At 46.3% G+C, this 15,005-nt stretch overlaps 1 protein-coding gene across 7 annotated transcripts in view; it reads left to right on the top strand.

Moving 5' to 3' along the window:
- The window catches only part of RBM33 (RNA binding motif protein 33), a 133,447-nt gene extending 119,358 nt beyond the window's left edge, over positions 1–14,089 (top strand). For all 7 annotated transcript variants that reach the window (XM_050785695.1, XM_050785700.1, XM_050785699.1 and 4 more), the window contains 2 exons: positions 7,196–7,284; positions 7,631–14,089. In XM_050785695.1, coding sequence (XP_050641652.1) covers positions 7,196–7,284; positions 7,631–7,679 — 138 coding nt within the window. In that variant the 3' untranslated portion in view covers positions 7,680–14,089. The remainder of the gene's footprint in view (positions 1–7,195; positions 7,285–7,630) is intronic.
- The last annotated feature ends 916 nt before the right edge of the window (positions 14,090–15,005 follow it).

Genomic DNA, 15,005 nt, shown 5'->3' with positions numbered 1-15,005 from the left:
TGCTTGTTAAGTCTGATTTCTGGCCTTCCCTGTCAGTTGTCGCCTGCGGTGCCCATTGTTGCCATTGCCATGCACCCTGCGTCCCGTGGCGGGATCTGGTGTGTCTGAGGGCAGAGCACTTTGGAAATAAGACATTTTTGGATGCACAGAGTACATGTCAGAGTTCTGAGGAGTCCAAAGTGCTTAGTCCAAAGTGTTTCTTTCAAGAATCTCTTCCAGCCTCTAGCTTCTTGGGTGAATTTGGAAACATGTTCACACTAGGGTTGATACGAGTAATTAATGTACATGTTTTAGATCTCCATCTGCTGTTGACAGTTCCTAAAAATGAGTAGATGAAAGCCCTTCCAGAAACATACATATTACTTGGGTTTAATTACTACCATCTTCATTATTGGATTCCTGGGGAGATAGGTTTCATTCTTATTGGTGTGTAGTAATGGAAAGTTAACCCAAAGCCTTTGCTTCTGTTTGTGATAGAGCGGGCTCACTAGTGGTGCAGTTAGGAATACTTTATCAGCTATTAGAGGCGTACAGTTTATGTTCAAGGATATTTCATAACAATTGATCATAACCTGGATTAATTTGCAGGAGCACAGTAGACACTAGAGCATTTTAGATGCATTAAAATGTGGTTATCCTAATCTGAGATTCTCAAAATAAATGGCGATGGAGAATTCTGGTCCAGTAACTGTGTAGCAGTGAGTCCAGATGAAAAAACCCTGAGCCTAGTCTGTTGTGAGCCACAGACCAGTGCGCTTGGCAAGACCTCACGTGTGTGGCCCAGTGTCCTGCTGGTCCTCCTGTCTTTGGGGCGTTCTGCACTTCCCTGTGAGTGGAAGGGTTGCGCTGTTGTTTTCATATGTCACCTGCTGCTTTTGTGGACTTTGCTTCATCGTGTGTAGTCTTGATCATTTTCTTGAATATTTTTGAGTCTGATCGAGTTGTCAAGATCCATACCTGAACAGCAAGTACTGTTTGCTTCTCAGAGCATTGAGTGAGGCTCAGAGCCTACGTTATGAGAATATGCTTGGAACCATTGCCAAACCAGCTGACTTCTGTCTTGTCTTTTAAATTGAATTTTGCATTTTGTACTGTGGATTTGTATAGATCTCTTAAATGGCCTTTTTTTCCTTGCATTTGCTTCCATTTCCTTTGAGTGCTGGGATTACAGGCATGAGCCACAAATATTTTTTATCCTAAATGTTTTGGAATAGTGTCGAGTCTCTGTCTCTTTGGGATATGGCACCACCTAGTGTTCACTGGTGTAATGCCAGGTGGTGTCTACACCAGGAGGACCTGTATTCATTCCTTTGGGCCTTTTAGTTGTAGAAAATTCTAGTAACTGCACGTTATTTTTTGTTTCTGTTTTTGGAGATGGAGTCTTGCTCTGTTGCCCAGGCTAGAATGCAGTGGCGTGATCTCAGCTCACCGCAACCTCCACCTCCCGGGTTCAAGCTATTCTCCTGCCTCAGCCTCCTGAGTAGCTGGGACTACAGACACGTGCCAACACGCCCAGCTAATTTTTTTGTATTTTTAGTAGAGTTGGGGTTTCACTGTGTTAGCCAGGATGGCCTCGATCTCCTGACTTTGTGATCCACCCGCCTCGGCCTCTGAAAGTGCTGGGATTACAGGCGTGAGCCACCACGCCCGGCTGTAACTGCATGTTAACTGTACTTTTAAACCCATGGAATCTGAGAACTTTTCTCAGTGTAGCAGTGATGTGGTACCCAGTTTTGTTGTCAGATTAGTGTTTTACTTCCTTAAACTACATTAATAAGCCTCTCCACAAAGTCCATTTCAAAGACGTTTATCTATAGACTCAAAGAGTGAGGAAGAATGAGAAGATTTTATAGAAATATCATAACCAGAAGATGGTCTTCCAAAAAGTTTCGAACTGTAACCATGTTTCAGAAATTGTAACTTGATAAGAACTTGATTCCTCGAAGGCTAGATATTTTTTTTTCTGTCTACTCATAAACCACATATGAACTCTTTCGTTCTTCCTGGGTTCATCTGGAAGGAAGTGAAAGAAGCAAGAAACCGTCATCTGTGTTAAAGCAGCGGGAAGAAGGGGAGTGGGTGCGCGGCCTCCCAGGCTGGGCTGTGGTGACCAGCTTCTCCCGAGTCAGCTGTGCTCCCAAGGCCAGGGGGGCTGTCATCCCCCAGAGGCTGCTGGGGAGAGCCCTCGGAGATGCAGCGCAGGAGCCTCTGCGTGACGCTGCCGATTTGGGGGTAGGCATAGAAACGTAGAAGAGGTACTGCTCAGAGAAGAATCTGCCCTTTGCAGAGCGGATCTCAGCCCAACATGGAGGCCCCGTGAACCCAGCGGAAGGTGGGATCTTCTTGGCGTCTGACTGATTATGCTTGTGCTTCGAAGGTAAAGTGGATCGCCAGGAAGACAGACCCTTTACATCTGGTTCTGACTGCAGGAAGGCCTGGTTGTTGAAGTAGAAAATGTTGGAATCTTGAGTGAGCAGTTGAGTCGTTTTGAAGTTTGGACAATTGAGAAAGAAAACACTAAGAAGTGTCAGACACAGATTCCAGAAAAGCCCACGTCACAGGCTTAAAGAACAGATGCGTGTGGGCACATGATGGGAAGCCACAACGGAAAAGCTGGTTAACTGGAGGCTCTCCCACAGGGTTCTGAGAACATGGTGGTTAATCATTCCAAGAGGAGGAGGAGGATTGAGGAGACCTGTGTGAGAACACAGAGCTTGTCTGCGCTTTAGAGGATAAGCATGTGTAAGCTTTAGAGGATAAGACGGGGAAGACGGGACAACCAGGGATGAAAAGGGAAAAGGAGAGGTCAGGAGATGTTTTAAAATTATACCAGAGCAAAAGGAGCAATGTGCCAGGGCACCCGTAGTGATCACGTGGATATGCAAGAGAGCGCAAACGTTGACATTCAGGGGAAGTGCCAGAATTGGTGTCCAGGAAGACCCAGCATGTTATATGATAATAGATGAGCACGTGAAATGGGGCAGAAAACTTGGTGTGGGCTGGAGCTGCCCAGAGCACTGGTGTGAATCTTTCTCTACCGCTCAGCCCCCCACTGGAATCGTGTGCAGGCTTCAGGCGCCCTATTTCCACAGGAGGTTGGTCGCACAGTGACCTGTGTATAGAGGAGAGCCCCATGGACCAGTCCTGCACGCTGTTCCATACAGAAATGCTTAGCAGGCACTGAGGGCTCTGCAGGCGCTCTCTGCCCTTCCTGCCAGGGACTGCCTCCCCCACCACCTCTAGTGTCTGTTCTAGGGTGGGGCTCAAGAATTTACATCTCTCATGATTTATAAATTGGGCTTATTTTAAGCAGCTTGACTTGTGTTTAAAAGCAGCTGATATATTTTTTTCCTTTAAATGATTCCTTCAGGTGCTAGAATTGTTGGCCAGAGGGAGAAAAAGAGCTTGGTTTTTAGGATTGCAGAATCAGTTGTACTCCTGTAACATCTTAGTTATCTTTATACATGCACACACAACCACAGCTGTGCACAGACATGTACACAACCACAGCCATACGCAGACTCTTCCTGAAAAGAGGAGGAACTTTTCATGGGGAAAAGAGGCTAGGGTTCTGAACATCACGGAAGCTTTTCACTGCCAGGTGGCGTGGCCGTTGATCCGATCATACGGTTCTGGATGGAATTGCTGGGTACGGATGCAGGAAGGTACCAGCTGAAGTGTATTCTTTTGACTTGCATTTGCTACTTATTTATAGTAGCCCAGTGAGCTTTCCTCAGAAGCTGTCTGAAGATGTCTCTGAAAAATGAAAAGCCAATCAGGGTGAGAGCTGGTGTGCCCGCCTTTCCCCTCTCTCTGCCAGTATGTATGTGGCGGCTGGGGGTGAAGAAGGAGGTTCTTACATAGGTCAGTATGTAGGCTTGAGGCAAATTCTAACTTTTGGTTTGTTCTGGGTGAAGAAAAGTTTTAGCTCTATGGTAGTGTGTTGCTGAGTTGTGTAGACGTGTATGTTTTCACAATGGAAGCTGGCGACCATGTCTTCACGCTTTCACTGGAAAGTTTCTTTTCCTCTGCTCCTGATAAATTGTGAATACTTGTCATTTTGGTAGGTCAAAAATGGTTGAATATTGACAATTTCTATAATTTAATTTTGTATCTAGAAAACGGTTTATTTCTGAAAGGAGGTACAAAAATGTAAATAGGGTAGACAGGAAGCCAGTTTTAGGACAGCACGCTTGTTAATTGTGTCGAGTGTCTGAAAACCAAGTCATTCCTCTGACTGAAGAATCTCACTGGAAGTTAATGCTTTCTTGACGGATAGCTCCTCAGTCAAATTGAGGTTTTTAAACTACATAGATTACAAGTAAAACCTGATACTAAATACTGTACGATTGGCAGCCTGATGCCCTAATTTCACATTGTGAAATTGCCCAAAGGAAGTCACCGCATATATCTAGAAGTGTTATTTCCCAAAAAGAACAGCATATTTTCTTTTTTCTTTATTTTTATTGTTTTTTAAGACAGAGTCTCACTCTGTCACCCAGACTGGAGGGCAGTGGTATGATCCTGTGATCATGATTGACTGCAACCTCTATCTCCTGGGCTCAAGGGATCCTTCCGCTTCAGCCTCCTGAGTACCTAGGACTAGAGGTGCCCACCACTGCGCCTGGCTCATTAAAAAAATTTTATTCTGTCTGTGAATTACAGAATATTGATCATTGTTTTGTGATATATGAAATTAGTTTTCCTTATCCATTCCTAATGAAGGAATTTTTATATTTTTAGACAAGATAAGTTTAGAGAAGGTCCATTGTTGTAGTTCTCACAGTAAGCTCTGCCACAGTATTGGCAGTTGTTGTGTGAAACTGTTTCAGTCACTTTTGGGCATTGCTTAAACCCCCCAGGATCCTGGAGCACTGAGCATGCTAGCACTGTTGCCGGAAGAACGGAGAGAACCCCAAAGGCACGGCTGCAGCAGCTCTAACCTAGGTTAGGGTTGGGGTTAGGGGTCAGGTTTGGGTTACGTTAGGGTTAGGGTTAGGCTGGGATGGACAAGTGACACTCACAACACAGCCCTTTACCTGGGAACAGAACCGACGCATTTTCTCTCTGGAAGTTGCTCTGTTGTTTCAGTGACTGAATATCATTCACAGGCTAATACACAAAAGGGGTGCATGCTGAAATATGAGTCTGGCAGATTGGCAGAGAAAACAGGTCTCTGTCAAGAAATACAGGCGGAATTTCAAAGTCCAGAAAGCCATATTGCAAGCCATATTGCTGAGAATGTATCCAGGAGACTACGTTATAGGGCTTTACTTTTCCTGTTAATGACAAGTGAAACTATCAAGAAATTTCTTTTGTATTCATTTTTTATTTCCGAAAGAAGGGAGAAAGTCTGATATTTTACTGAACTTGTTTCAGAAAAAAGACCAATTCCGTGGCTGCCTCGTGGGCTGCCTCATTGCTGGCCTGTCTCAGTGATGTCCCCAGACCAGTGCTGCTGTTTCTGGGGTAGCCTGCATGTAGGCCTTCTTGATGTCCTTGAATTTGGAGACTTGGACCTTTGTATTTCTGTGTAAACACTGTAGCAGAAGCCCTGGAGGACACCTTTTTCGGAGCGTTGGAGTATTCCTTTAGAGCTCCGCTGGTCTTGTTTACTGATGGACATTCTACAGTTATTAAAATGGAGAGCAGTTATTTAATATACAGTGTAACTTTTTAAACACTTTCCAAGTCATTGATGTTTTTAGCTGTTTGCTTCCCTTGTAGCTCTTTGACATGCTTTAAAATGAAATGGCCACATGTGCCTCAGTATTTTCAAGGGATCCTGTGCTGGTATTTTCTCTAGCTATTCTGTTTCACTGAACAGAAACTCAGACACAGCAAATAATTTCTGGCCACCAAAAGTGCCTGTTGAGTGCAGTCCTTCAGGACAGTGTTGGCTGATGCCCATGCCAGGAGCTGCCCAGCGACCCCTGCTCTTAGAAGAGTCAGGCAGTGGGTGCGGTGGCTCACGCCTGTAATCCCAACACTTTGGGAGGCCAAGGCAGAGGCGGATCATGAGGTCAGAAGTTTGAGATCAGCCTGGCCAACATAGTGAAACCCGGTCTCTACTAAAAATACAAAAAATTAACTGGGCGTAGTGGCGGGCGCCTGTAATCCCAGCTACTTGGGAGGCTGAGGCAGCAGAATCGCTTGAACCCAGGCGGCGGAGGTTGCAGTGAGCCAAGATCGTGCCACTGCACACCAGCCTGGGCAACAGTGCGAGACAAAGAGTCAGGGGCTCCTGTGCGTGCTGCAGGCAGCAGGCACTAAGTTGACTGTGTCCTGAAGTAATTGGGAAGAACTAGACTCTGGAGCTCTGAGTTGCTTGAGAGTTCACAGAACGCCACCTGACAGATCCGCAGATCGCTGTGCTCTCCTCCTGCCAGCCCCTCCCAGCCCTAGATCCTCAATCAGGTTTAAGAAGGCAGAAAGCAGCTCCCCCACTTCCTCAGGCAGAAGATTTGAGGACTAGATGTAAGTTATGCTTTTCAGACACTTCCTTTGTAAATCTTCACTGGATTCATCATTTCTTTCAGCCAATCTTCATAAATTCATTTCTTTTTCACTGGCATTGTTTTAGGCCAGTGGGTGGCGACTTCATTTCAGATACCACCATCTAAGACTGGTTTTCACAAACTCTAAAGTACACAATGTGATCACGTTATGCTGATGGCTGCCCGGGGCACCACTGCCCTCACCGTCACTCAGCCGGATGCACGAGATGGTAGACTAGGGGCCATCGCCTACTGTGGACTGTGGGGCCCCCATACTAAACAGCTTCCTCTGGTGTGATGAGTCCTGTTCTTAAAAAGATTTGTGGGGGCCCCTATTAAAAATCACCTGATAAGAAGGTGTGAGAAGAGGAGATGCCTCCATCCAAGGGAACCTGCTACCAGGTCTCACAGAGCAGGTTGGGGCAGCTGATGTGGCCAGATGATGGGAGGTCCTAACACTAGACTTGAAAGACGTAACTGTTGCTCTTAGCAATGATTTAGTAAAGCACTGTTTTGGAATAGATTATCTGGATAAGTAAGAAAAATTGCCAGGGAGATAGAAAGGAAAATCAATTAGTTTGTTCCAAGTGTCCGCCTGGACTCATTTTGTGTTAAAGCTAATAATGTTTAAATATATATATTCATATTTTTTATTGTCATTTACAACTGACATTAAAGTGTTTGTTTTCTTCCTCTAGAGTTTACAGATGCTTCCTCAGCAACGGAAAGCCATAGCTAAGTTCAAGGAGCCAGCCCACGCATTAGCATTTCAGCAGAAATTCCACAGGTGACCAGTGCGTTCTGTGCTTGTGGTGATGAGGGGGCGGGAGCAAGGGCCTCCTTCCTGTGCCCTCCCATCCATCATGGTAGCAAGCGTGTGTCCCCACCTGTTCCTATAGAAGGACACCAGGGCACAAAGTGCAGACAGTTAATCCTGTCATGAGGCGTGCGTCCTTTTGTGTGGTGGAGAATTGCCCCTTGTGTTTTAATAGATCTTCCCAGGCAATCTGCCTTTTTATATGATGGGTTTTTATTAAATAGGACCCACCAGGCTCCTTTAGTTTCCTCCCACCTTGGTAGATTGATTGCTGATGTGCAGAGTTAATGTCGATCGTTTCTTTACGTTTTCACAGGCATATGATAGATTTGTCTCACATAAATGTGGCCCTGATCGTGGAGTGATTCCTAACAAGAGAGCCTGACCTTAGGCTGTACACACACTGTGGAATTTCTTCAAGGGAGCTGCCGGCCGGCGCAGAACCCCCAGGAGCACAGGCCTCTCCGAGCCGCAGTCCTGCGTAACTGTTGTCCAGAGCGCCAGCCAGCCCCGGGCCTGATCCCAGAGGAGCTGAACTGACAGAACACAGCAGGCTGGAGTTGGTGTTAGATTGCTTCACGTTCTGTTGTCACCACCAAGAACTCCAAGTTTTTCGTTTTGTTTTGTTTTCAAAGTGCTTACAATGCATGTAGACATTGTTGTTTGTGATCTGACTCTATGATCGATCACAGGGACTTAGATTCAGGAAAGAACATTAACGTCACAAGTTCTAAGTAGTTTTCACAGCAAAGAATATTTGATAATGGTTGCACTTATCTTCAGTGCAGGTTAGAAGAGTCTTCTCAACCGAGCTTAACTCGAGTTGTCTTCTCAGCCCTCAGAAGGCTCTTGTGAAAAACATAGATTAAAATTTGGGTGATGATTGATTGACCTTTGCATACCCTGGAAAGCCAGGGTGTGAGTGGGGTGGTTGGGAATGGCGCCAATTGAACAGCAGATTCTGCTTCTTGTCACTATTTCAAAAGCGTCAACTCTGCGTTCCTAGTTTCGATGAACTCCCCATTCATTTTTAACACACTTCCCAGATAAGGCAGCATGTTGGACAGGCACACAGCATGGCCCTCGGCTAGAGCAAGGGTCTGTGATGGCCTCACCTGGCAGCCCTCTGGCCTAGTTCCCAGCACATGAGGTGGTGGAACGGCCTGAAGGTGGAACAGACCTGTCTGGTTTTTTCCTTTTTAAATGCAGCAAGGTGGCCTGTTTGTCACTGGCTCCGTGACAGATGACATTCCTTGGGAATTTGGTGGCCCTTGCTTCAGTCACCTCTGTTTTTCTGCAGGCTGTTCCAGCAGGGCTGCCCTGTCCATCAGCGGGTGTTCACTCTGGCCTGCCGTTCCCTGTGGGACGTGGGGCGAGGGTGGCTTTCTTCCAGGGACAACATGACCCCAAATGAGACGAGTCTGTGTCATCGTTGAAACTGCTTTTCGTAATTGTGGGTAGGTTCCTGTAGGTGAGACATACTTTCTATAAAGCTACTGTAGTAGAATTCATTCTGGGCAAACACTGAAAAAAGTGCCTTACTGTATTTCTGCTTACGAAAGAGTTTCACTATTTTGGATATATTCTAAAGTGGACCTGAGCTATTTGAGCAAATAATGCTAGGGCATACTCAGACATTTTAGCTATCTTTTATACCTACGATTTCATGTCACATTTATTAATAGAATTAAGGGAAATAGAAGCCCATTCTTTCCTACTGCCGCTGGAGGGAGCATGGCGCTAGGGCCGTCAGCCTCCTAGAAGGAAGGGACTAAGGAGACGGTCACAGACTTGGCGTCATCTCGTTTCCACAGTTGACGTTTTATATTACTTTCTCAGATTAAGTTACCAAAACAAGCTGAAGAGCTGAAGCAGGTCTTCCAGACCCTGCGATCCTTCTGTAGCAGTGATTCTAAAGTGGCGTTGGCTGTGTGCTTGAGAGTAACGCCGCACACTGCAGGGGCTGTTGCGGCAGTCCATCCCAGGAAGCCACAGCGCTTGTAGGATCTGCTAGGACCCTGCAGCTGTGCTGCTGCCACCTCTGCTCCAGAGTGTCCCAGCCAACCCTCAGAAGATGGGATTGTCAGTCAGCCCTGCCTCACCATGCCTGCAGGAGGCTGTCCAGGCAGCAGGTCCGTGTGCCCATCAGCGGGTTCCCACGGCTGTCACTGCCCACTCATTTCCACAGCTAGATACGGATGTGTTGGTATATTTGGTCTGGTTTATTTGGCTCAGTGCACAGCTGCGCTGGGGTGGTGACTTTGGTAGCCCTTGAGCTCTAATTAAGAGAGACCCAAACCACTGGGTACCCACTGGGCAGTGGGAAGGCCTACCGACTTACTTTATCATTGAGGGCTTTCTGATGAGATGAAATGAGTTTCATGACTTTTTTTTTAAACACTTTTTGAAGTAGTCTGAGTGTGCTGTTTAAAACCAGACATCTGCATGTGGTCTCTGAAAAGTAGGCATTGAAACAGACTTCTTTGTAGTCAGTGTTAGTAAAACGGATCCTGTGTGGGCCTCATTGTGAAGATAGACTTCATGGCCACCGGAAGGTCTGTTTCGGTGTCACCTGAGTGTGACACAGGCACTGGGGTGTGCATGTTTCTCTAACTGTCCACACATGCACATAGGCAGACTTTCTCATAGAATATTCTTGAAGGGTGATTGGCAAAGTCATGCGGGCCTGCCTTAATGCACTGATTAAAACAGCCCAACACAGTCCGACCTCTCAGTACCCACGACCGTCGAAAATGGATCCTTAGTACCAGACAATCCCAGTAATGAAGGTTGAGTTTCCTCGAAGGAAACTACAGAAAAGGAAAGAAGCAGAATTAGAAAGGAGTGGTACTTACACGTTTGGTGTGCTGCTCACGTGAAGTCGGCCCACACCAGCCAGACCCTCGTGGAAGATCTGCTGCAACCATTATCTTTGTTCTTGATTCATCATGCATTTAAAATGAGATGCAAGAGCATTTAGCATACAATGTAAATATGGACCTTTTAAAATTAAAATATTATTGGATTGGAAGTGCTTTCAACTCAGCCACATCTTAGCTATTAGTTTCTTCGTGTTGTCTTATCAAAGTTTAATGGATACAGTTCCACAGTTGTTGATGTGTTTGTGTGTATATTCGATTTTTATAAAGATGGTAGTAAGTCAATACATTTATCCTGATCTGTGTATTATTTGTTCACAAATTCAAGAAGCTTAAAGGCCATTAATATCAGTATATCTCATAAGGTAAACCAGTAGCTGATTATGTGGAGCCAAGTTACTTTTCTTTTTGCGTTATCTCGTTTTGATTTTGTGCTGTAATAGAAGTTCACTTAGCTGCTTACTTTAAGATAACCTTGCATTACCACTGGTCTGGCCACGTTTGTTAAATCCTTATACTGATATTCTTCTAAAGAGTAAATCTCATTTTTCCAGACAAATTGTGAGGGGTTTCTCTGCTTTCTGGACAGGCGGCAGCCTCCGTAGGCACCCACAGCCCGCCTTGCTGGAGGAGATGGGATGGGCGGGCGGTGGCTTCACCGTGACTATTTTTATCATGGGTCCTTCTTAGCATGATTTGTAAAGGTCTCAGACAAACAGTTGTTGAAGCTTGCTTCTGTGGCATTTCTGAATTGTGGCAGAGCTTAGATCCTGCACCCAGGGCTCTGTTTTTCAAACAGCACCTTGCTCAGTTCTGTGAACAGAAGGCCTTGTTACTGAAGGAGGTGGAAGAGGAGTTTAGGGTGAAGAGGAGGAAGGGATGGACAGACCCAGGTGAGGAGAGGCCTGGCGATGGGGGAAGCTGTCATCTCAGTGTTAATAATCAACTTGCTTCTAACACGCTGGCTCATCAGGGGAGGTCATCCAGGCCGGTCAAGTTGAGAGCCCTTGGGCCAGGGCGCTTGGTGGCACAGGGGCGTCCACTGGATGGCCTGGAGGAGTAGGGGAGGGGAGCGTCTTCACTGGGTGGTGACCAGCTGGGACAGGACAGGTAGGGCAGGTGAAGGACACCCAAGGCCCTGGAGCCTTTGTCCTGGGATGGGTTTTAAGAACTCACCACTTTTGTTTTCTTTTGGCTTTTGTTTTTTTTGTTTTGTTCTGTTTGTTTTGTTTTGTATTTCTTTGTTATTTCATTGGGAAGGTAAGCGGAATGTGCTCATAGACCATCAGATGACGCTTGTCGAAGGCAGGTCCTAGTCACGTAATTGCACAGGACAAGGAGGTCAACGTGTGTGATGGCAGCGTGCTGTGCCGGCACATCGTGGAGTCCTAGAAAGTCTTTAGTGCCTGCGGCTGTCCCCTCCTCTGCTCTCTCCCTGGAGAGGACTGCCAGCTCTCAAGGAACACTCCCGGTGCGGTGTCTGCGGTGCCCGTTGTGGGTGACTTCAGGCTTCCCGCTTTTGTGTTGCTCTTCCTGGGATTCATTTTTTTATTGCCCTTCTTCCCTACTTGTAGGCCCAGCTCTGGCTTCACATAATCGCTTTTAGACCCAGTTTGGCTTCCCTTCATTAAGCTATGACCCTCCACCCCTTTTTTTTTTTTTTTTGGGGGGGGAGGGAGGGAAAGGGGTGGGTGAGAGAAAACTTGAAAGGTATCATTGGTTCTTCAAAAAATTATAGGTGACGATTATACCAGGGAATTGACTGATAGGAGTGGGTGCAGGACAGGAAAGGATCCGAGACACCCCACTACCACCACTCGGAAAGCCCCGAGTCCAGATCGACTAGGGAAAGGCTTAGACACTTTAGTGTATTTAAAGAGCATTTCAGTTAACATTTTCAACTATTTTTAAAGTTTGTGAATGGAGGTTATTTTGGACATTCTTAAATATGAATTCTCCAAAGGCATTTAGCCTTGACTTAATATTGAATCCTAAGGATTTTATGTAAGGTTTTTTTGCAACCTATTTAATTTTTTTATATGCCTAACTTCTGAGGTGCATAAGCCCGTGGTTTGTGTACTGGAACGAAAGTGGAACTCACTGATTCATATTGGATCCCCAGGTATACCTCCTGCTGGTAGCATATGGCTGGAAAAGGCCATTTGCCTCACACATTGTAACCTGCCTTGGCTAGCAAATGCTTTAAGTGTCTCAACTCTCTCTTTTCTGTGTCATGAAATCTTTAAGATTGGCGGACGGAACAGGTATTTTAGTGAGACATTTCTTGAGTACTTGCTTTTTCCTTTTACTTCTAACCAACTAAAAGATAAGGAGGTCCTCATGTTGGTATTTTGCTTGGTTTTATTTTACTGATTTTAAAAGGTATGTAGAAAAATGTAGGCCTTTAAAAAGAAACAGCATGTAGTTTATTTTAACATGCTCCATAGAGTGGATAGGCAGACAGGTACTATGGTAATGTATTCTGTATTTAATAATTTAATATACTCTAGAAAGTAGACCTCATGCATTCTTTCAGCATGATTTTCTTTTAAACTACTTTTCATTTTAAGGGCACCCGTAGCAGAAGCTGAGTTTTCGAGGACTATTTAAGTTGTATGCATTCTGTAGTGTTTTCTTAGGTGTGTAACATTTTTAATAACATGCATGCACAGAACACAGTGGTGCCCTGAACCAAAGGAGCAAAAAAAGCCATCACTCATTTCTATAATCGAGCTTTGCTTTCCACAGGCGTGGGATCCAGGATGGTGTCCTCTATGAGGACTTGAACTCTTGGGCTTTAATTCCACTGTTTAATTTTCAGGTACCACAACGACACAGCACAGAGTGTGACCTTTTTCATGTCTGAGCTGATTCTGTTTGCTGGACGTGTCGTCTTCTTGCTACTTTTCATTTAGTAATGGGATCACCTGGCCATGCCATGCTCTGGGCTCTCCCTCTCTGTCCATTTCTATTGTGCTTTCCTGGCTAAATCATCTACCATTCTTAACACTGGTAGCTCCTGTCCCATTCCGAGACTCACTCTCTCAGACTTTCCCATCTCCCTCGCTTTCCATGCTCCTCTCCTCTGCCTCCTGGCTCCACACTGGGTGAGGGCTGTATTCCTGCCACTCTGCTCCGCCTCAGCCTTGAGAACTCCACGTGGGCTGGGAGGGAAGGTGCTGACCTTTCTCACACTGTGTTTACAACTCCATCACCTCTCAACCTTTGCTTTGACAGGTCTTTACTCACGATTTATTCCTCCAGGTCTTTGATTGGAGAGAGTAACTTTTTAATTCTGTTGTTTTGCAGTTTGGCTCTGTAGGAGTGAGTGGCGATTCAGATGCCAGCGTCCCGCAGTGTGCGGTCCGTGCCCTTAACCACCCGCTTCTTTGTTTCCCGCCCCTCTGCTTTCGCAGGAGCTCTTGTGCTTGAGTTCAGTGTTAGTGGTAGCGTGGCTCACTCCACTTGGAGGTGGCGGCCGTCTGACCGTGTGTTACCGCTTTGCCGACGGGGCCTCCCAGCCCTGATGCGTGCACACTCTGCGGGCTGCACGCGGGGTGGCTGTGGTTGGGGGCGAAGCTGTGTTGACTGGGAGAGCGTTGGAAATTCAGACATCAAGAGATGACGGGAGTGCGTTTCTCTGGGTTTGATCTCCACCCCGTTTTCTCCCAGACACCGCACTTAACTTGTGGGAATGCCGTTGCCTGTTCTACCCCTTTGTTCACTTTGCGTTAACTGCTGTGGTAACTTTTTCAGGATCTGTGTGAAGAATGGTAATGACATAGTTGAAAATGTACTGTTGTGTGTTTCATTTGTGTGATTTCATACCAAAAAATGTGTTTGAACTATATTGTGTGTAATTTGGAAGTCATGTTAATAAAACCTTGCAGTTTCCACTCTGGTTCCGTAGCCTTCATTTTATCTCAGCGCTCAGGTCAGGCCACAGCTCATCTTACCCGTGTGCCCAAGACGTTACTTCCGCACCTCTGTAAGGGGCCAGGCTCGGGGGCTGCCCTCGCGCTCCCCAGATTGGCTGCTGGGTTGCAGCCCACGGCTTTCACGCAGCCCTCTCGTTAGTGGGCCTCGAAGGTCAAGGGCACCTGCTGCCTCCTTGCCTGCATTCTGGGTGTTGCATGACTCGGAACTGACCAGGCAGACGGCATCGAAGTGTGCTGCTTGTGGTTGGGGGTGGAGGAGTTAAGTCTTTTCAATTTTTTAAAGCATTACAGATAATTTTTACAAGTCTTCAGAAGAGACTTGTATTCCAGCATGACAATAAAAGACTGAAGATGGGAAGCTCAGTCTCCCGTGACACCGTTCTTCCACGGTGGCGTGTTCTTGCCATGTGCAGGCCTCGCTGGAGGTGGCGATCACAGTGCATACACCATCATGCATATTTTTCATTTCACATATCCCACGCGTTTTTCATGTTGTTAGAAATTGCTCATAATTTATGATCTATTTTGAAAATGAAGTCTTTAAAAAGAAGGCAGCTCTGTTTCCAGAAACTGCTGTTAAAGGAAACATGAAGATGTTCCCATCACACCCCCCGCTCTGCCCTGTGATGGGCCCTCTTCCCCTCTCACCCGGATGCTGGTGTTGGTGTCTGTGCTGGGGTTCAGGGGCGCTGGTGACCAGCTCCAGCCTGCCTGTGCACTGTAATGGCTGACTTCCCTCTCACCCGGATGCTGGTGTTGGTGTCTGTGCTGGGGTTCGGGGGCGCTGGTGACCAGCTCCAGCCTGCCTGTGCACTGTGATGGCTGACTTCCCTCTCACCTGGATGCTGGTGTTGGTGTCTGTGCTGGGATTCAG

The sequence above is a fragment of the Macaca thibetana genome, chromosome 3, assembly GCF_024542745.1.
Source record: "Macaca thibetana thibetana isolate TM-01 chromosome 3, ASM2454274v1, whole genome shotgun sequence".
NCBI classification, from domain to species: domain Eukaryota; kingdom Metazoa; phylum Chordata; class Mammalia; order Primates; family Cercopithecidae; genus Macaca; species Macaca thibetana.
The sequence above is the reverse complement of the archived record's forward strand: the minus strand, read 5'-3'. Positions and strand labels throughout refer to the sequence as shown.